This window comes from Procambarus clarkii, chromosome 14, assembly GCF_040958095.1.
Source record: "Procambarus clarkii isolate CNS0578487 chromosome 14, FALCON_Pclarkii_2.0, whole genome shotgun sequence".
In the NCBI taxonomy this organism is placed as follows: Eukaryota; Metazoa; Arthropoda; class Malacostraca; order Decapoda; family Cambaridae; genus Procambarus; species Procambarus clarkii.
Window position 1 is genome coordinate 368,495 of NC_091163.1, and position 23,659 is coordinate 392,153.

Below are 23,659 nucleotides of genomic sequence, written 5' to 3' on the forward strand. Positions count from 1 at the left end.
GGATGCAGTAATACAAATTATGTAATATTTATGGCAGTACTGTATATTGTAATAATATGTAGTATGTAACAATATGTGTCTGTAGTTAATAATATATAATATGTAATAATAACATGTGCCTGTAGTATGTTGTTGTATGTGGTGTGGGTGGGAGGGGATGATGGAATATAAAAATACAACAGACAATCATCTTGAAGGAAAGAGACTGCCATACATCATGAGCAGTTTATTTAGACATATGTGACACCTCAGCTCACGAATGCCCCTATTTATGAACTTTTCAGGTTACGAGTCCAATTTCGTCGTAAAATTTGAATCGGGTTACGAGCTTTGCCTTGAGTAACTTAGTTTGTTGATACGCGTATGGGCGACCTAGCGTGTGATTCCTGGTGGCACAGTCACCCGCGCTTCAGTTTACCAGTGCCTCCCGCTTAGTGACGATCGCGCTTGAATTCTTTGTAAAGAATTTTATTGTTTTTCGGATATCATTCCATGGGTCCCAAGAAAGTTCAACCTAAGAAAACACATGTGAGGATGACCATAGAGGAAAACCACGAGATCATTCGTAAACATGAAAATGGCACACCGGTTGTTGAACTAGCTAGGCAGTACAACAAATCTATGTCAATGATATGCGCTGTAATTGCTAAGAAAAAGGACATTATGAGTGCTAAAGTGGCAAAAAGCATATCAACAATTACGAAACAAAGAACACATACACTTGAGGATGTTGAAATAATGTTATTAATTTGGATACACAACAAGGAGTTAGCAGGTGATAGTGTTTCAGAGGCTATCATTTATGAAAAAGGTGGTGACCTTTTAAAGAAAACCCCTGGAATGAGTGATGCAGATGCAGACGAGGAGTCACAATAATGTGGCTGAAATATGTTGACCAAACCACACACTAGAAAGTGAAGGGACGATGACATTTTGGTCCGTCCTGGACCATTCTCAAGTCGGTTGTGCCGACTTGAGAATGTCACATACTCACAACTGACTTGAGAATGGTCCAGGACAGACAGAAACGTTGTCGTCCCTTCATTTTCTTCACGTGAAAGTGAAGTCGACGTCCCTTCACGTGTGGTTTGAGTGATGCAGATACAAAAGTGTTTAAGGCGAGCAGGAATGGTTTGAGAAATTTAGAAAAAGAAGTGGCATTCACAGTGTTGTGAGAGTTGTGTGTGTTGTGTATTATGAGTTGGTGGAGAAACACAGTGAAGAACTGACCACTGAAGAACTCCTAGCCTTTTACAAGGAGCAGCAACAAGAGACAGCTGAGGAAATTTCTTCAGGGAAGGAGGAGGCAGCACAGAATGTTTCTTCCTCAACAATTAAGAGGTGGTGTAGACTATGGGAAGAAATGCAAACTTTTGTTGAAACAACTCACCCAGAGCAAGCTGTAGTAGGCCGTTGCATTAATCTTTTTGCCTCACTGAGCCTCACTACAGACAAGTATTACAACGTAGGGGAAAACAAATCTACCTGAAAGGTTTTTAGTGAGAAAAACAAGCAGTGAGCCACAACCAGGTTCTAGTGGCATTCCTACAAAACATAGGAGAGAGAGAGTACCCCAGAGAAGACATCACTGCCTGATGTTATAATGGAAGGAGGACTCCCCCTTCTAAATACTAACAACTCTCCTCCTTGCCCCCCCCCTCCTCACCATCTTCCATACGCCAACAAGTCCTCAATAAAGGTAAGCTATAACTTATACATACTATAGTACTAAATATTTGTGTGAATTAGGTATGAAATGTATTTTGAACTTAATATTTTTTTGAGTGTAGAATGGATTAATTCAATTTACATTATTTCTTATGGGAAATTCACTTTGGGTTGCGAATTTTCGGGTTACGAACCGTCTCTGGGAATGGATTAAATTTGTAAATGGAGGGGGGCCATTGTACATATTTAAATTGCCACAATGAGGCCTATCTTCTTGAGCTATCTTGAGATGATTTCGGGGCTTTAGTGTCCCTGCGGCCCGGTCCTCGACCAGGCCTCCACCCCCAGGAAGCAGCCCGTGACAGCTGACTAACACCCAGGTACCTATTTTACTGCTAGGTAACAGCCTAATAGCTGAAAATGAAGATGGTTAATTATATACAGTAACACTAAGTAACACACACAACAACACTTAAGTAATTCAATATGTTGCATTCTGAGATACAGACCAGAGGCGCACATCAATTTCTCGCACTGAAAATTCCGTAAGCAGATTTTGTAACTTTAAAGCCATTAGTGTTATAATTAAGAAATTTTTCTCTACTATATCATATGAGTAAGACTTAAGTTTAAATTTAATAACTTTAATCATTCTTGCAGAAGAAAAAATGTCTCTAGTGAAAAATTTGCTGCGATATCATTTGTCAATTAAGACTATTTTGAAAATCTGCATGTAACACAATATATGTAAAAATGTTAGTTTGACTACACATATTTGTTATTAAGATCTGCTTTGTAAATTGTTCCAGCCAAACTTGTGTGTTAAATTTGTTCTAAAATCTGACAACATAGTTCAATAACACTAGGTAAATTCTGGCCGCCACTAACCTGTACATGTTAGTATTAAGAGTTTGAATTAGGTATGAAATGTATTTTGAACTTAATATGATTCATGTAAGTATTTCCCAGATATTGCAGAAACCCTTTAAAGTGAATTATTTAAATATTTGGATAATTGAAAACTCTAATATTTGATTTTACCATTAAATAAACTGACTTTCAAATAAGGTCACCTTACCGGGTCTCCACCTGAAGCAAAAGATATATTTGGCATGTCATGACAAGCAACCACTTGACCCGACTCGAGTATCGTCAGTGTTAGTGCGGTGCTCGTTATCGTCAGATTCACATTGCTGCCAGCATGCTCCATCATCGGTCGCTCCCCCAGGATCCGGCTGATTGTCTTCACTACCTTTCTTTTACGGTCTGCAGTCTTCAGACCTGCTGCTTCACACACTTTACTGATGCATTCTCTGTTGACCATTTCAAATCATTAAGTCAAAGCATTGAAAGAAGTGGTTATAATTAGAAACAACAATGTTTTACCTAGCAATGATAATCAGGCATAAACACAATACACAAATACCAACACAGGTTAAACCAAAACTAAATCTATAAAATAAATATAAAATGTTTACCATGACATTTATCGAATATTTGTTACATTTTAGTGCCACTGAATCTCTACACAACACAGGGATGCCAGTATAAATTACCAATTACCATTATTATTATTATTACTGTATTATTATTATTATTATTATTATTATTATTATTATTATTATTATAATTATTATTACTAATAAAATAATAATAATAATCACACACACATCACAATAACATGATATATATAAATTTGCAGGCGATGAGTCACAATAACGTGGCTAAAGTATGATGACCAGAAAAATTTTCTGACAGAAAAATGAGGGCAGTGATCAGAGGCAATGTATCGGACTGGAGAAATGTCACAAGTGGAGTACCACAGGGTTCAGTTCTTGCACCAGTGATGTTTATTGTCTACATAAATGATCTACCAGTTGGTATACAGAATTATATGAACATGTTTGCTGATAATGCTAAGATAATAGGAAGGATAAGAAACTTAGATGATTGTCATGCCCTTCAAGATGACCTGGACAAAATAAGTATATGGAGCACCACTTGGCAAATGGAATTTAATGTTAATAAATGCCATGTTATGAAATGTGGAATAGGAGAACATAGACCCCACTCAACCTATATATTATGTGAGAAATCTTAAAAGAATTCTGATAAAGAAAGAGATCTAGGGGTGGTTCTAGATAGAAAACTATCACCTGAGGACCACATAAAGAATATTGTGCGAGGAGCCTATGCCACGCTTTCTAACTTCAGAATTGCTCATAAATACATGGATGGCAATATACTAAAGAAATTGTTCATGACTTTTGTTAGGCCAAAGCTAGAATATGCAGCGGTCGTGTGGTGCCCATATCTTAAGAAGCACATCAACAAACTGGAAAAGGTGCAAAGACATGCTACTAAGTGGCTCCCAGAACTGAAGGGCAAGAGCTATGAGGAGAGGTTAGTGGCATTAAATATGCCAAAACTAGAAGACAGAAGAAAGAGAGGTGATATGATCACTACATACAAAATAGTAACAGGAATTGATAAAATCGATAGGGAAGATTTCCTGAGACCTGGAACTTTAAGAACAAGAGGTCATAGATTTAAAATAGCTAAACACAGATGCCGAAGAAATATAAGAAAATTCACTTTCGCAAACAGAGTGGTAGACGGTTGGAACAAGTTAGGTGAGAAGGTGGTGGAGGCCAAGACCGTCAGTAGTTTTAAAACGTTATATGACAGAGTGCTGGGAAGACGGGACACCACGAGCGTAGCTCTCATCCTGTAACTACACTTAGGTAATTACACTTAGGTAATTACACACTAGAAGGTGAAGGGACGACGACGTTTTGGTCCGTCCTGGACCATTCTCAAGTCGGAACGTCGTCGTCCCTTCACCTTCTAGTGTGTGGTCTGGTCATGATATATATATCAATGAGAAAACTAGGGCAATGAGGTGGGCGCAAACCTACAACTTTGGCGTTGTCAGCCGCAAACTCTACTGTACCACTATGCCAACGCTGACTTGTATGACTATTACAAGTCAGCGCTTGTCTAGTGGTAGAGTATGTGGCTGGCAATGCCAAGGTCGTAGGTTCGCACCCACCTGCTTGATGGGGTTCTGGGAGTTTTTCTACTCCCTAAGCCTAGCTCGAGGCCAGGCTTGACTTGTGAGAGCTTAGTCAACCAGGCTGTTGCTTGGAGCGGCCCGCAGGCCCACATACCCACCACAGCCCGGTTGGTCCGGCACTCCTTGAAGAAAACTATTTAGTTTTCTCTTGAAGATGTCCACTGTTGTTCCAACAATATTTCTTATGCTCGCTGGGAGGATGTTGAACAGCCGCGGACTTCTGATGCTTATACAGTTCTCTCTGATTGTGCCTATGGCACCCCTGCTCTTCACTGGTTCTATTCTGCATTTTCTTCCATATCGTTCACTCCAATATGTTGTTATTATACTGTGTAGATTTGGGACCTGGCCCTCCAGTATTTTCCATGTGTATATTATTTGATCTCTCTCTCGTCGTCTATCTAGCGAGTACTGTACATTTGGAGGGCTTTGAGATGATCTCAATATTTTAGGTGCTTTATCGCATCTATGTATGCTGTGTATGTTCTCTGTACTCCCACTTTCTGCAATCTTTCCTGCTTTGAAGGGGGGGGGGGAGTGAGTACTGAACAGTATTCAAGACAGGACAGCACAAGTGATTTGAAGAGTACAACCATTTGATGGGATCCCTGGATTTGACCTCATTGTCCTAATGGATTCTCACAATAAAAATAATAATACAGGTAATAATAATGAGAAAGTCCACTAAGACTATAGGTGAATGCAAATATATGACACCGGCATTGCCAGCTGTGTACTCTATCACTAGACTACCGTGGCTTGTAAAAGTCATACAACCGGATTTCTACTGAAATCACAGGAAGTCTGGAGGCCCCTACTGAAGTCAGTCCAGGTTTTTACATATGACCCACAAGCAATTCTTGTGATTTCAGTAGAAATCTGGTTACATGACATTGACAAGTCAGCATTGGTCTAGTAGAGTACACAACTGGCAATTCCAGGGTCATAGGATCGCATCCATTTATACTCCTAGTGAATTTTCTTAATGTGATTTCTGCATGTTAATAATATTAATTATAATAAACATTTCATTCACCTGGCCTCTCTGTGTGACTCGAACCACAGATCCCACGCGTGTGAGGCAGAGGCTGTATCCACTCAGCTGCGAATAGTCTTAATAAGGAAAGATTCCAAAGCCTCTGACTCACATGTATGGGGTCCGTGGTTTGGGTCTCCTAGAGCCCAGGTGAATGAAATGTTTATTTCCATGGAAGTGTGCATGACAATTAAATAATAATAATAATAATAATAATAATAATAATAATAATAATAATAATAATAATAATAATAATACAGTATTATTATTAATATTGAGAAAATCAGAAGTAACCAAGAGGAGAATTCAAACCCGCTCACTTGATACTCCCAAGCAAATGCCCTAGACCACTACACCCTGACATGGTAAAAAGCAATGTAAGCTGAGATTCCATTGAATCCTCTAGGGGTCCTCAGGCTTCCAATTGAATCCCAATCAAGATTTTACACACTGCCCCCATGCACTTTGGCTTATAGCCTCAGGACCCCTTAAAGATGAAATCCCATGTTGGATTGCTTCTGATCAAGTCGTGGTGTAGGGGTCTAGGGTGTTTGCTTGACAGAACCAAGTGAGCGATTCTAAAGCCTTCTCATGGATCCTATTGATTTACTCATTGGTACATCACATTAACGTGATGTTAATGGGATGACCACTGTAACTTAATTACAGTGGTACCTTGGTTTATGACTGCCCTAGATAACGATTTTTTTGGCATACGACGTTACTTTACCTTGGCCTTGAGGCTACCTTGAGATGATTTCAGGGCTTAGCGTCCTCATGGCCCGGTCCTCGATTAGGCCTCCTTGTTGCTGGACTGGTTAACAAGACTGTTGGATGCGGCTGCATGCCTCCTGACATATGAGTCACAGCTTGGTTGATCAGGTATCCTTCGGAGGTGCTTATCAAGTTCTCTTTTGAAAATTGAGGGGTCGGCCAGTTATACTCCTTATGTGTAGTGGAAGCGTGTTGAACAGTCCCGGGCCTCTGATGTTGATAAGAGTTCTCTCTCAGAGTACCTATTGCGTCTCTGCTATTCAACGGGGGTATTCTGCACATCCTGCCATGCCTTCTGGTCTCATGGGGTGTTATTTCTGTGGGTAGGTTTGGCAGACCAACCCCTCTACTATTTTCCATGTGTAAATTATTATGTATCTCTCCCACCTGCGCTCAAGAGAATACAGATTTGTCATTTTAGTCAGTCCTAATAGTTTGGATGTTTTACCAAGTGGATTCTAGCAGTAAAGGATCTTTGCACACTCTTACGTCAAATTCTTATCTCTGGTTCAAGTCTTTTGAGTCAAGTCACATCAAGTCAAGTCAGGGTCAAGTCATCTCAACCAGAGATAACTCAGGTTATCTCCAATTCAAAGGATCTCTGTATGCTGTTACTGTACTACTTATGTCAAATTCATCGTAAAATTTTAATTGATGTACGAAGTTTGCCTTGGAACACAATTCGTCTGTTGATACATACTTGTATGGGTCGGGCAAGCGCATGGTTCTGCTGGGCGAGGCACGTTCAGTGTTTACCAATGTTTCCCTCATAGTGACGATCGCGCTTAAATTCTTTGTAAAGAATTTCATTGTTTTTCTGCTTTTTTGGCTTCTGAACATAAAAGTTCTTATTATATATATCACACCAAGGGTTCCAAGAATGTCAGTGGTGAAGTTCAACCTAAAATAATAGTTGTGAGGATGACGATAGAAGATAAACAAGAGATGTGCAGTCACCGGGAGGACAAACCCTTCATGCAAACTGCACCTACTATCAAGAAGATGTCTCACTACAGACAAGTGTTAAGACATAGGGAAAAACAAGTTTCTATAGACAGGTTTTTAATGAGACAAACAAGCAGTGAGCCACAACCAGGTCCTAGTGGTATGCCTGCAAAATGTGTGTGAGAGAGAGAGAGAGTACCCCAGAAATGGCATCAGTGCCTGATGTTATAAAAGAAGGGGGGACTCCCCCTTCCAAACATTAACATCTCCCCCCCCCCCAATCTCACCGTCTTCCATACGCAAACAAGAGTCCAAGGTACTCTTGTTTGGTAAGGTACCTTTACAGTATAGCAAAAAATATGAGTAGTATTTTGTATAAAATGTATTTTTAAGTTAATAATTTTGGGTGTGTGTGTGTGAACAGATTTATTCAATTTACATTATTTTTTATAGGAAAATTTGTACGAGTTTACGATTTGTTGGTTTACGACATTTCTCATGGAACGGATTAAAATCGTAAACAAAAGTACCACCGTATTATTATATCCAAACACAATGTTTCAAGACAAAAAATAAAACAAACTTACTTTGCAATTAATGATCTGGTGTCAAAGTTTAAGCTTTTCATAGACGTGTTCACTTCTAGGCAACCAATATACTGCAAAGAAAGAAATACATCAATAATACAAAAAGAGAATAATTTAGCCTTACAGTATATTTGCACTGTATCATTCACACCAGCCCTTCCTACTGTTTTGGTAGTACTGTACTTAGGGTAACGATCAGGACCATCATATATACCCTGGAAACACAAACCGAAACTGTCTCTATTTTCCGCTTGTTACAACTTGTAATAAAGTTGTTACATCTTGGCTTAACGTGTTTATGACGTATTAGAACGTTGTTACAACTTGCTATATTGGGTGTTATAACTGGTTAGGAAGTGTTAAAACTTGTTCGAACGTTGTACCAACGTCGTAGTTTCGGTGTGTGTTTGGCGGGTATATACTATACCGACGTACAACAAAAGTAGAAATCTGAGCTACCGAGTTGGACAAACCGGAAAACTATTTTTTGTGTTGCTTTGACAAACTAAACTAACCAAACCTTCATTCACAATATCTGACGCCTAATATAGTGCATATATGTGCTATACTAGGCCCCTAGGAATATTTAAGCTTGTTTTTTAACTTCATTTTTTTTTAAAGAATTTCTTACTTGTCAGTATACTATCTAAAACCTAAGTACAACGTACAAAATCGTGATCACTGACGGCCGTCACATTAGGAACTATCAAAACCGGAGGATGGGTTGTTCATACAGTATATTGAAGGCATTCACACAATATTCTGAAGGTATCATTCACACAATATTCTGAAGGTATCATTCACACAATATTCTGAAGGTATCATTCACACTATACATTACTTATTTATTTTATTTATTTATTTAGTGATTTATTTATTTACAATGTACATTGGGGTTTGTGACATTACATAATATTGGTATTTTTACATTCTTGCAAAGCAACACGAGTCATTGTTAGTTGGTCCAGCAACATGGGTCAGTTGTCAACTAGTGCAGCAACATGGGTCAGTTGTCAACTACTGCAGCAACATGGGTCAGCTGTCAACTACTGCAGCAACATGGGTCAGTTGTCAACTAGAGCAGCAACATGGGTCAGCTGTCAACTACTGCAGCAACATGGGTCAGTTGTCAACTAGAGCAGCAACATGGGTCAGTTGTCAACTAGTGCAGCAACATGGGTCAGTTGTCAACTAGAGCAGCAACATGGGTCAGTTGTCAACTAGAGCAGCAACATGGGTCAGTTGTCAACTAGAGCAGCAACATGGGTCAGCTGTCAACTAGTGCAGCAACATGGGTCAGTTGTCAACTAGTGCAGCAACATGGGTCAGTTGTCAACTAGAGCAGCAACATGGGTCAGTTGTCAACTAGTGCAGCAACATGGGTCAGTTGTCAACTAGTGCAGCAACATGGGTCAGTTGTCAACTAGAGCAGCAACATGGGTCAGCTGTCAACTAGTGCAGCAACATGGGTCAGTTGTCAACTAGAGCAGCAACATGGGTCAGTTGTCAACTAGTGCAGCAACATGGGTCAGTTGTCAACTAGTGCAGCAACATGGGTCAGTTGTCAACTAGTGCAGCAACATGGGTCAGTTGTCAACTAGTGCAGCAACATGGGTCAGTTGTCAACTAGTGCAGCAACATGGGTCAGTTGTCAACTAGTGCAGCAACATGGGTCAGTTGTCAACTAGTGCAGCAACATGGGTCAGTTGTCAACTAGTGCAGCAACATGGGTCAGTTGTCAACTAGTGCAGCAACATGGGTCAGTTGTCAACTACTGCAGCAACATGGGTCAGTTGTCAACTAGAGCAGCAACATGGGTCAGTTGTCAACTACTGCAGCAACATGGGTCAGTTGTCAACTACTGCAGCAACATGGGTCAGTTGTCAACTAGTGCAGCAACATGGGTCAGTTGTCAACTACTGCAGCAACATGGGTCAGTTGTCAACTAGAGCAGCAACATGGGTCAGTTGTCAACTAGTGCAGCAACATGGGTCAGTTGTCAACTAGAGCAGCAACATGGGTCAGTTGTCAACTAGTGCAGCAACATGGGTCAGCTGTCAACTAGAGCAGCAACATGGGTCAGTTGTCAACTAGAGCAGCAACATGGGTCAGTTGTCAACTAGTGCAGCAACATGGGTCAGTTGTCAACTACTGCAGCAACATGGGTCAGTTGTCAACTAGTGCAGCAACATGGGTCAGTTGTCAGCTAGTGCAGCAACATGGGTCAGTTGTCAACTAGTGCAGCAACATGGGTCAGTTGTCAACTACTGCAGCAACATGGGTCAGTTGTCAACTACTGCAGCAACATGGGTCAGTTGTCAACTAGTGCAGCAACATGGGTCAGTTGTCAACTAGTGCAGCAACATGGGTCAGCTGTCAACTAGTGCAGCAACATGGGTCAGCTGTCAACTAGTGCAGCAACATGGGTCAGTTGTCAACTAGTGCAGCAACATGGGTCAGTTGTCAACTAGTGCAGCAACATGGGTCAGTTGTCAACTAGTGCAAGCAACATGGGTCAGTTGTCAACTAGTGCAAGCAACATGGGTCAGTTGTCAACTAGTGCAGCAACATGGGTCAGCTGTCAACTAGTGCAGCAACATGGGTCAGCTGTCAACTAGTGCAGCAACATGGGTCAGTTGTCAACTAGTGCAGCAACATGGGTCAGTTGTCAACTAGTGCAGCAACATGGGTCAGTTGTCAACTAGTGCAGCAACATGGGTCAGTTGTCAACTAGTGCAGCAACATGGGTCAGTTGTCAACTAGTGCAGCAACATGGGTCAGCTGTCAACTAGTGCAGCAACATGGGTCAGTTGTCAACTAGTGCAGCAACATGGGTCAGCTGTCAACTAGTGCAGCAACATGGGTCAGTTGTCAACTAGTGCAGCAACATGGGTCAGTTATCAACTAGTGCAGCAACATGGGTCAGTTGTCAACTAGTGCAGCAACATGGGTCAGTTGTCAACTAGTGCAGCAACATGGGTCAGTTGTCAACTAGTGCAGCAACATGGGTCAGTTGTCAACTAGTGCAGCAACATGGGTCAGTTGTCAACTAGTGCAGCAACATGGGTCAGTTGTCAACTAGTGCAGCAACATGGGTCAGTTGTCAACTAGTGCAGCAACATGGGTCAGTTGTCAACTACTGCAGCAACATGGGTCAGTTGTCAACTAGAGCAGCAACATGGGTCAGTTGTCAACTACTGCAGCAACATGGGTCAGTTGTCAACTACTGCAGCAACATGGGTCAGTTGTCAACTAGTGCAGCAACATGGGTCAGTTGTCAACTACTGCAGCAACATGGGTCAGTTGTCAACTAGAGCAGCAACATGGGTCAGTTGTCAACTAGTGCAGCAACATGGGTCAGTTGTCAACTAGAGCAGCAACATGGGTCAGTTGTCAACTAGTGCAGCAACATGGGTCAGCTGTCAACTAGAGCAGCAACATGGGTCAGTTGTCAACTAGTAGCAGCAACATGGGTCAGTTGTCAACTAGTGCAGCAACATGGGTCAGTTGTCAACTAGTGCAGCAACATGGGTCAGTTGTCAACTAGTGCAGCAACATGGGTCAGTTGTCAGCTAGTGCAGCAACATGGGTCAGTTGTCAACTAGTGCAGCAACATGGGTCAGTTGTCAACTACTGCAGCAACATGGGTCAGTTGTCAACTACTGCAGCAACATGGGTCAGTTGTCAACTAGTGCAGCAACATGGGTCAGTTGTCAACTAGTGCAGCAACATGGGTCAGCTGTCAACTAGTGCAGCAACATGGGTCAGCTGTCAACTAGTGCAGCAACATGGGTCAGTTGTCAACTAGTGCAGCAACATGGGTCAGTTGTCAACTAGTGCAGCAACATGGGTCAGTTGTCAACTAGTGCAGCAACATGGGTCAGTTGTCAACTAGTGCAGCAACATGGGTCAGTTGTCAACTAGTGCAGCAACATGGGTCAGCTGTCAACTAGTGCAGCAACATGGGTCAGCTGTCAACTAGTGCAGCAACATGGGTCAGTTGTCAACTAGTGCAGCAACATGGGTCAGTTGTCAACTAGTGCAGCAACATGGGTCAGTTGTCAACTAGTGCAGCAACATGGGTCAGTTGTCAACTAGTGCAGCAACATGGGTCAGTTGTCAACTAGTGCAGCAACATGGGTCAGCTGTCAACTAGTGCAGCAACATGGGTCAGTTGTCAACTAGTGCAGCAACATGGGTCAGCTGTCAACTAGTGCAGCAACATGGGTCAGTATGTCAACTAGTGCAGCAACATGGGTCAGTTGTCACTAGTGCAGCAACATGGGTCAGTTGTCAACTAGTGCAGCAACATGGGTCAGTTGTCAACTAGTGGCAGCAACATGGGTCGCTGTCAACTAGTGCAGCAACCATGGGTCAGTTGTCAACTAGTGCAGCAACATGGGTCAGCTTTCAACTAGTGGCAGCAACATGGGTCAGTTGTCAACTATTGCAGGCAACATGGTCAGCTGTCAACTACTGCAGCAACATGGGTCAGTTGTCAACTAGTGCAGCAACAGGGGTCAGTTGTCACTAGTGCAGCAACATGGGTCAGCTGTCAACTAGGTGGCAGCAACATGGGGTCCAGTTGCCAACTAGTGCAGGCAACATGGGTCAGCTGTCAACTACTGCAGCAACATGGGTCAGTTGTCAACTAGTGCAGCAACATGGGTCGTTGTCAACTAGATGCAGCAACATGGGTCAGTTGTCAACTAGTGCAGCAACATGGGTCAGTTGTCAACTAGTGCAGCAACATGGGTACAGCTGTCCACTAGTGCAGCAACATGGGTCAGCTGTCAACTAGTGCAGCAACATGGGTCAGTTGTCAACTAGTGCAGCAACATGGGTCAGTTGTCAACTAGTGCAGCAACATGGGTCAGTTGTCAACTAGTGCAGCAAACATGGGTCAGTTGTCAAACTAGTGCAGCAACATGGGTCAGTTGTCAACTAGTTGCCAGCAACATGGGTCAGCTGTCAACTAGTGCAGCAACATGGGTCAGTTGTCAACTAGTGCAGCAACATGGGTCAGCTGTCAACTAGTGCAGCAACATGGGTCAGTTGTCAACTAGTGCAGCAACATGGTCACTGTCAACTACTGCAGCAACATGGGTCAGTTGTCAACTAGTGCAGCAACATGGGTCAGTTGTCAACTAGTGCAGCAACATGGGTCAGCTGTCAACTAGTGCAGGCAACATGGGTCAGTTGCCAACTAGTGCAGCAACATGGGTCAGCTGTCAACTACTGCAGCAACATGGGTCAGTTTGTCAACCTAGAGCAGCAACATGGGTCAGTTGTCAACTAGTGCAGCAACATGGGTCAGTTGTCAACTAGAGCAGCAACATGGGTCAGTTGTCAACTAGTGCAGCAACATGGGTCAGCTGTCAACTAGAGCAGCAACATGGGTCAGTTGTCAACTAGAGCAGCAACATGGGTCAGTTGTCAACTAGTGCAGCAACATGGGTCAGTTGTCAACTACTGCAGCAACATGGGTCAGTTGTCAACTAGTGCAGCAACATGGGTCAGTTGTCAGCTAGTGCAGCAACATGGGTCAGTTGTCAACTAGTGCAGCAACATGGGTCAGTTGTCAACTACTGCAGCAACATGGGTCAGTTGTCAACTACTGCAGCAACATGGGTCAGTTGTCAACTAGTGCAGCAACATGGGTCAGTTGTCAACTAGTGCAGCAACATGGGTCAGCTGTCAACTAGTGCAGCAACATGGGTCAGCTGTCAACTAGTGCAGCAACATGGGTCAGTTGTAAACTAGTGCAGCAACATGGGTCAGTTGTCAACTAGTGCAGCAACATGGGTCAGTTGTCAACTAGTGCAGCAACATGGGTCAGTTGTCAACTAGTGCAGCAACATGGATCAGTTGTCAACTAGTGCAGCAACATGGGTCAGCTGTCAACTAGTGCAGCAACATGGGTCAGCTGTCAACTAGTGCAGCAACATGGGTCAGTTGTCAACTAGTGCAGCAACATGGGTCAGTTGTCAACTAGTGCAGCAACATGGGTCAGTTGTCAACTAGTGCAGCAACATGGGTCAGTTGTCAACTAGTGCAGCAACATGGGTCAGTTGTCAACTAGTGCAGCAACATGGGTCAGCTGTCAACTAGTGCAGCAACATGGGTCAGTTGTCAACTAGTGCAGCAACATGGGTCAGCTGTCAACTAGTGCAGCAACATGGGTCAGTTGTCAACTAGTGCAGCAACATGGGTCAGCTGTCAACTACTGCAGCAACATGGGTCAGTTGTCAACTAGTGCAGCAACATGGGTCAGTTGTCAACTAGTGCAGCAACATGGGTCAGCTGTCAACTAGTGCAGCAACATGGGTCAGTTGCCAACTAGTGCAGCAACATGGGTCAGCTGTCAACTACTGCAGCAACATGGGTCAGTTGTCAACTAGTGCAGCAACATGGGTCAGTTGTCAACTAGTGCAGCAACATGGGTCAGTTGTCAACTAGTGCAGCAACATGGGTCAGTTGTCAACTAGTGCAGCAACATGGGTCAGCTGTCAACTACTGCAGCAACATGGGTCAGTTGTCAACTAGTGCAGCAACATGGGTCAGCTGTCAACTACTGCAGCAACATGGGTCAGTTGTCAACTAGTGCAGCAACATGGGTCAGTTGTCAACTAGTGCAGCAACATGGGTCAGCTGTCAACTAGAGCAGCAACATGGGTCAGCTGTCAACTAGAGCAGCAACATGGGTCAGCTGTCAACTAGAGCAGCAACATGGGTCAGTTGTCAACTAGTGCAGCAACATGGGTCAGCTGTCAACTAGAGCAGCAACATGGGTCAGTTGTCAACTAGTGCAGCAACATGGGTCAGCTGTCAACTAGTGCAGCAACATGGGTCAGCTGTCAACTAGAGCAGCAACATGGGTCAGCTGTCAACTAGTGCAGCAACATGGGTCAGCTGTCAACTAGTGCAGCAACATGGGTCAGCTGTCAACTAGAGCAGCAACATGGGTCAGCTGTCAACTAGTGCAGCAACATGGGTCAGCTGTCAACTAGTGCAGCAACATGGGTCAGTTGTCAACTAGTGCAGCAACATGGGTCAGTTGTCAACTAGTGCAGCAACATGGGTCAGCTGTCAACTAGAGCAGCAACATGGGTCAGCTGTCAACTAGAGCAGCAACATGGGTCAGCTGTCAACTAGAGCAGCAACATGGGTCAGTTGTCAACTAGTGCAGCAACATGGGTCAGCTGTCAACTAGAGCAGCAACATGGGTCAGTTGTCAACTAGTGCAGCAACATGGATCAGCTGTCAACTAGTGCAGCAACATGGGTCAGCTGTCAACTAGAGCAGCAACATGGGTCAGCTGTCAACTAGTGCAGCAACATGGGTCAGCTGTCAACTAGAGCAGCAACATGGGTCAGTTGTCAACTAGAGCAGCAACATGGGTCAGCTGTCAACTAGAGCAGCAACATGGGTCAGCTGTCAACTAGAGCAGCAACATGGGTCAGCTGTCAACTAGAGCAGCAACATGGGTCAGCTGTCAACTAGTGCAGCAACATGGGTCAGTTGTCAACTACTGCAGCAACATGGGTCAGTTGTCAACTAGAGCAGCAACATGGGTCAGTTGTCAACTAGTGCAGCAACATGGGTCAGTTGTCAACTAGAGCAGCAACATGGGTCAGTTGTCAACTAGTGCAGCAACATGGGTCAGTTGTCAACTAGAGCAGCAACATGGGTCAGTTGTCAACTAGTGCAGCAACATGGGTCAGCTGTCAACTAGAGCAGCAACATGGGTCAGCTGTCAACTAGTGCAGCAACATGGGTCAGTTGTCAACTAGTGCAGCAACATGGGTCAGCTGTCAACTAGAGCAGCAACATGGGTCAGCTGTCAACTAGTGCAGCAACATGGGTCAGTTGTCAACTAGTGCAGCAACATGGGTCAGCTGTCAACTAGTGCAGCAACATGGGTCAGCTGTCAACTAGTGCAGCAACATGGGTCAGCTGTCAACTAGTGCAGCAACATATCTAGGGCATACATGGAGAGTGTTTTGTCTCCATGTAACGCAGATTAGTTCTTCTACCCCGCCTGACACCCTAGGGCGTCCCGCCCCGCCTGACACCCTAGGGCGTCCCGCCCCGCCTGACACCCTAGGGCGTCCCGCCCCGCCTGACACCCTAGGGCGTCCCGCCCCGCCTGACACCCTAGGGCGTCCCGCCCCGCCTGACGCCTAGGGCGCCTGACAGCACTTCGATTCGCAGCCCTGAGGTTCCTGGTTCGATCCCCGGTGGAGGTGGAGACAAATGGGCATAATGTTTATTTCACCCTGATGCCCTTGTTACCTAGCAATGAATAGGTACCTGGGATTTAGACAGCTGTTACGGGCTGCTTCCTGGGGGGTGTGTAACAAAAAGAAGGCCTGGTCGAGGACCGGACCGCGGGGACGCTAAGCCCCGAAATTACCTCAAGATAATCTCAAGAGGGAGATAATTCCCCGAGCCCGGTGTGAGGCCAGGCTCGACTTGTGATAACTTGGTCTAACAGGCTGTTGCTTGGAGCTGCCCGCAGGCCCACATATCCACTACAGCCTGGTTGGTCCAGCACTTCTTGCAAGAACCTGTCCAAGTGCCTCTTGAATACCTTCTACCTTCGTTACGGCAATATTTCTAATGCTTGCTGGGAGAGTGTTGAAGAGCTGTGGGTCACTCATGTTAAGACAGTGTTCTCCGATTGTGCCTATGTCAACTCTACTTCTCAATAGTTCTATTCTGCACTTCCTTCCGTATCATTCCCTCCAGTATGTTATTCTACTGTGCAAATTTGGGACCTGGCCCTCCAGTATCTTTCATGTATATTTTATTTTATACCTTTCTCGTCTCCTTTACAGCGGGTACATTTTGAGAGCTTTGAGATGGTCTCAATAATTTAGATTCTTTATCGTGTCTATGCGTGCCGTATATGTTCTCTGTATTCCCTCTAATTCAGATATCTCTCCTGCTCTGAATGGTAAAGTGAGTACTGAGCAATACTCAAGACGGGACAGCACCAGTGATTTAAATAGTATTAACATTGCTGTTGGGTCTCTGGATGTGAACGTTCTCATAATCCAATTTATCATTCTCCTGGTAGACGGGCTCACCATAGCCCGTGCTACATCTAAAACTTCACCATTTCCTGGCCGCCACTATATTTGCTCGGTTATGTTCACAAAATGTCAGGTCGTCAGATTTCATAATTCTCAGATCTTTTACATCTAGCTTTTCTCCTATGAGTAGGTCTAACTGTGTCCTGTACCATGTGATGCCTTTATGTTCCTCGTTTCCACCATACCTCAGTACCTGGAATTTGTCACCGTTAAACATCATGTTATTTTTCAGTTTTCCAATCGAATACTTTATTTACATCTGCCTGTAGTTTATTCAGTATCTTCTACAGTATCAATTATCATGCTGATTTTTGTATCATCTGAAAAGGATGACACGAAGCTGAGGGTGCTGTTGATACTGTCACTGTGACTGTTGTTGATACTGTCACTGTGACTGTTGTTGATAATGTCACTGTGACTGTTGTTGATACTGTCACAATGACTGTTGTTGATACTGTCACTGTGACTGTTGTTGATACTGTGACTTGTTGATACTGTCACTGTTGTTGATACTATCACTGTGACTGTTGTTGATACTGTCACTGTGACTTGTTGATACTGTCACTGTCACTGTTGTTGATACTGTCACTGTGACTGTTGTTGATACTGTCACTGTGACTGTTGTTGATACTGTCACTGTGACTGTTGTTGATACTGTCACTGTGACTGTTGTTGATACTGTCACTGTGACTGTTGTTGATACTGTCACTGTCACTGTTGTTGATACTGTCACTGTGACTTGTTGATACTGTCACTGTGACTGTTGTTGATACTGTCACTGTGACTGTTGTTGATAATGTCACTGTGACTGTTGTTGATACTGTCACAATGACTGTTGTTGATACTGTCACTGTGACTGTTGTTGATACTGTGACTTGTTGATACTGTCACTGTTGTTGATACTGTCACTGTGACTGTTGTTGATACTGTCACTGTGACTTGTTGATACTGTCACTGTCACTGTTGTTGATACTGTCACTGTGACTGTTGTTGATACTGTCACTGTGACTGTTGTTGATACTGTCACTGTGACTGTTGTTGATACTGTCACTGTGACTGTTGTTGATACTGTCACTGTGACTGTTGTTGATACTGTCACTGTGACTGTTGTTGATACTGTCACTGTGACTGTTGTTGATACTGTCACTGTGACTGTTGTTGATACTGTCACTGTGACTGTTGTTGATACTGTCACTGTGACTGTTGTTGATAATGTCACTGAGACTGTTGTTGATACTGTCACAATGACTGTTGTTGATACTGTCACTGTGACTGTTGTTGATACTGTGACTTGTTGATACTGTCACTGTTGTTGATACTGTCACTGTGACTGTTGTTGATACTGTCACTGTGACTTGTTGATACTGTCACTGTCACTGTTGTTGATACTGTCACTGTTGTTGATACTGTGACTGTTGTTGATACTGTCACTGTGACTGTTGTTGATACTGTCACTGTGACTGTTGTTGATACTGTCACTGTGACTGTTGTTGATACTGTCACTGTGACTGTTGTTGATACTGTCACTGTGACTTGTTGATACTGTCACTGTGACTGTTGTTGATACTGTCACTGTGACTGTTGTTGATACTGTCACTGTGACTGTTGTTGATACTGTCACTGTGACTTGTTGATACTGTCACTGTGACTGTTGTTGATACTGTGACTGTTGTTGATACTGTCACTGTGACTGTTGTTGATACTGTGACTGTTGTTGATACTGTGACTGTTGTTGATACTGTCACTGTGACTGTTGTTGATACTGTCACTGTGACTGTTGTTGATACTGTCACTGTGACTGTTGTTGATACTGTGACTTGTTGATACTGTCACTGTGACTTGTTGATACTGTCACTGTGACTTGTTAATACTGTCACTGTGGCTGTTGTTGATACTGTCACTGTGGCTGTTGTTGATACTGTCACTGTGACTGTTGTTGATACTGTCACTGTGACTGTTGTTGATACTGTCACTGTGACTTGTTGATACTGTCACTGTGACTGTTGTTGATACTGTGACTGTTGTTGATACTGTCACTGTGGCTGTTGTTGATACTGTCACTGTGGCTGTTGTTGATACTGTCACTGTGACTGTTGTTGATATTGTCACTGTGACTGTTGTTGATACTGTGACTGTTGTTGATACTGTCACTGTGACTGTTGTTGATACTGTCACTGTGACTGTTGTTGATACTGTCACTGTGACTGTTGTTGATACTGTCACTGTGACTGTTGTTGATACTGTCACTGTGGCTGTTGTTGATACTGTCACTGTGACTGTTGTTGATACTGTCACTGTGATTGTTGTTGATACTGTCACTGTTGTTGATACTGTCACTGTGACTGTTGTTGATACTGTCACTGTGATTGTTGTTGATACTGTCACTGTTGTTGATACTGTCACTGTGACTGTTGTTGATACTGTCACTGTGACTGTTGATACTGTCACTGTGGCTGTTGTTGATACTGTGGCTGTTGTTGATACTGTCACTGTTGTTGATACTGTCACTGTGGCTGTTGTTGATACTATCACTGTGACTGTTGTTGATACTGTCACTGTGGATGTTGTTGATACTGTCATGGTGACTGTTGTTGATACTGTGACTGTTGTTGATACTGTCACTGTGGCTGTTCTTGATACTGTCACTGTGACTGTTGTTGATACTGTCACTGTGAATGTTGTTGATACTGTCACTGTGACAGTTGTTGATACTGTCAATGTGACTGTTGTTGATACTGTCACTGTGGCTGTTGTTGATACTGTCACTGTGACTGTTGTTGGCACTGTCACTGTGACTGTTGTTGATACTGTCACTGTGACTGTTATTGATAGTCACTGTGACTGTTGTTGATACTGTCACTGTGACTGTTGTTGATACTGTCACTGTCACTGTTGTTGATACTGTCACTGTCACTGATGTTGATACTGTCACTGTCACTGTTGTTGATACTGTGACTGTGACTGTTGTTGATACTGTCACTGTGACTGTTGTTGATACTGTCACTGTTCTTGATACTGTCACTGTGACTGTTGTTGATACTGTCACTGTGACTGTTGTTGATACTGTCACTGTGACTGTTGTTGATACTGTCACTGTGACTGTTGTTGATACTGTCACTGTGACCGTTGTAGATACTGTCACTGTGGCTGTTGTTGATACTGTCACTGTTGTTGATATTGTCACTGTGACTGTTGTTGATACTGTCATTGTGACTGTTGTTGATACTGTCACTGTGACTGTTGTTGATACTGTCACTGTTGTTGCTACTGTCACTTTGACTGTTGTTGATACTGTCACTGTGACTTGTTGATACTGTGACTTGTTGATACTGTCACTGTGACTGTTGTTGCTACTGTGACTGTTGTTGATACTGTCACTGTGACTGTTGTTGATACTGTCACTGTGACTGTTGTTGATACTGTCACTGTGACTGTTGTTGCTACTGTCACTGTCACTGTTGTTGATACTGTCACTGTGACTGTTGTTGCTACTGTCACTGTGGCTGTTGTTGCTACTGTCACTGTGGCTGTTGTTGATACTGTCACTGTGACTGTTGTTGATACTGTCACTGTGACTGTTGTTGATACTGTCACTGTGACTGTTGTTGATACTGTCACTGTTGTTGATACTGTCACTGTGACTGTTGTTGCTACTGTCACTGTGGCTGTTGTTGCTACTGTCACTGTGGCTGTTGTTGATACTGTCACTGTGACTGTTGTTGATACTGTCACTGTGACTGTTGTTGCTACTGTCACTGTGACTGTTGTTGATACTGTCACTGTGACTGTTGTTGATACTGTCACTGTGACTGTTGTTGCTACTGTCACTGTGACTGTTGTTGCTACTGTCACTGTGACTGTTGTTGCTACTGTCACTGTGACTGTTGTTGCTACTGTCACTGTGACTGTTGTTGCTACTGTCACTGTGACTGTTGTTGCTACTGTCACTGTGACTGTTGTTGATACTGTCACTGTGACTGTTGTTGCTACTGTCACTGTGACTGTTGTTGATACTGTCACTGTGACTGTTGTTGATACTGTCACTGTTGTTGATACTGTCACTGTTGTTGATACTGTCATTGTTGTTGATACTGTCACTGTGACTGTTGTTGATACTGTCACTGTGACTGTTGTTGATACTGTCACTGTGACTGTTGTTGATACTGTCACTGTGACTGTTGTTGCTACTGTCACTGTGACTGTTGTTGATACTGTGACTGTTGTTGATACTGTCACTGTGACTGTTGTTGATACTGTCACTGTGACTGTTGTTGATACTGTCACTGTGACTGTTGTTGATACTGTCACTGTGACTGTTGTTGATACTGTCACTGTGAATGTTGTTGATACTGTCACTGTTGTTGATACTGTCACTGTGACTGTTGTTGATACTGTCACTGTGACTGTTGTTGATACTGTCACTGTGACTGTTGTTGATACTGTCACTGTGACTGTTGTTGATACTGTCACTGTGACTGTTGTTGATACTGTCACTGTGACTGTTGTTGATACTGTGACTGTTGTTGATACAGTCACTGTGACTGTTGTTGATACTGTCACTGTGACTGTTGTTGATACTGTCACTGTTGTTGATACTGGCACTGTGACTGTTGTTGATATTGTCACTGTGACTGTTGTTGATATTGTCACTGTGACTGTTGTTGATACTGTCACTGTGACTGTTGTTGCTACTGTCACTGTGACTGTTGTTGATACTGTCACTGTGACTGTTGTTGATACTGTCACTGTGACTGTTGTTGATACTGTCACTGTGACTGTTGTTGATACTGTCACTGACTGTTGTTGAAACTGTCACTGTGACTGTTGTTGATACTGTCACTGTGACTGTTGTTGATACTGTCACTGTGACTGTGGTTGATACTGTCACTGTGACTGTGGTTGATACTGTCACTGTGACTGTTGTTGATATTGTCACTGTGACTGTTGTTGCTACTGTCACTGTGACTGTTGTTGATACTGTCACTGTGACTGTTGTTGATACTGTCACTGTGACTGTTGTTGATACTGTCACTGTGACTGTTGTTGATACTGTCACTGTGACTGTTGTTGATACTGTCACTGTGACTGTTGTTGATACTGTCACTGTGACTGTTGTTGATACTGTGACTGTTGTTGATACTGTCACTGCGACTGTTGTTGCTACTGTCACTGTGACTGTTGTTGATACTGTCACTGTGACTGTTGTTGATACTGTCACTGTGACTGTTGTTGATACTGTCACTGTGACTGTTGTTGCTACTGTCACTGTGACTGTTGTTAATACTGTCACTGTGACTGTTGTTGATACTGTCACTGTGACTGTTGTTGATACTGTCACTGTGACTGTTGTTGATACTGTCACTGTGACTGTTGTTGATACTGTCACTGTGGCTGTTGTTGATACTGTCACTGTGACTGTTGTTGATACTGTCACTGTGACTGTTGTTGATACTGTCTCTGTGACTGTTGTTGCTACTGTCACTGTGACTGTTGTTGATACTGTCACTGTGACTGTTGTTGATACTGTGACTGTTGTTGATACTGTCACTGCGACTGTTGTTGCTACTGTCACTGTGACTGTTGTTGATACTGTCACTGTGACTGTTGTTGATACTGCCGGATACAGGTTATCACTGACGACGTCAACTGTCTCTCCCTGTGTCATGTATCCGCCCCCCCCCTTCCTTGACCCCCATTACCACCCTCGAGACCTCCACGACACCCACCAGCACCATATTTGATCCCCCCCCCTCCCCGACCCCCGCCACTACCCTAGGCCCCTCCTAGGCCCACCACTACCCATGACCTCCCACTATCACCCCCAGCACTGGTACAGTCCCCCCAGCAGCGCCCCCAGGAGGAGGACATACAAGAGTACCGCCGTGGGCAGCAGGGAGAGCGCGGCGGCGGGGAGGATACCTGGTTGATGGGGTTCTGGGAGTTCTTCTACTCCCCAAGCCCGGCCCGAGGCCAGGCTTGACTTGTGACAGTTTGGTCCACCAGGCTGTTGCTTGGAGCGGCCCGCAGGCCCACATACCCACCACAGCCCGGTTGGTCCGGCACTCCTTGGAGGAAACAGTCTAGTTTCCTCTTGAAGATGTCCGCGGTTGTTCCGGCAATATTTCTTATTGCTCGCTGGGAGGGTGTTGAACAACTGCGGACCTCTGATGTTTATACAGTGTTCTCTGATTGTGCGCGGCGCGGCGGGGAAAGCGCGGCAGGGAGAGCGCGGCAGGGAGGGCGCGGCAGGGAGGGCGCGGCAGGGAAGGCTTGGCGGGGAAGGCGCGGCGGGGAGGGCGCGGCGGGGAGGGCGCGGCAGGGAAGGCGTGGCGGGGAGGGCGCGGCGGGGAGGGCGCGGCGGGGAGGGCACAGCAGGGAAGGCGCGGCGGGGAGGGCGCGGCGGGGAGGGCGCGGCGGGGAGGGCGCGGCAGGGAAGGCGCGGCGGGGAAGGCGCGGCGGGGAGGGCGCGGCGGGG

At 44.3% G+C, this 23,659-nt stretch overlaps 1 protein-coding gene across 3 annotated transcripts in view; it reads right to left on the reverse strand.

Annotated features, from left to right (window-relative positions):
* Window positions 1–23,659, reverse strand: part of Shc (SHC-adaptor protein) — a 221,206-nt gene that overhangs the window by 47,075 nt on the left and 150,472 nt on the right. For all 3 annotated transcript variants that reach the window (XM_069324231.1, XM_069324230.1, XM_069324229.1), the window contains exons 3-4: window positions 8,087–8,157; window positions 2,747–2,981 (exon numbers count right to left, since the gene is read on the reverse strand). In XM_069324231.1, the coding sequence (XP_069180332.1) occupies window positions 2,747–2,981; window positions 8,087–8,157 (306 nt within the window). The remainder of the gene's footprint in view (window positions 1–2,746; window positions 2,982–8,086; window positions 8,158–23,659) is intronic.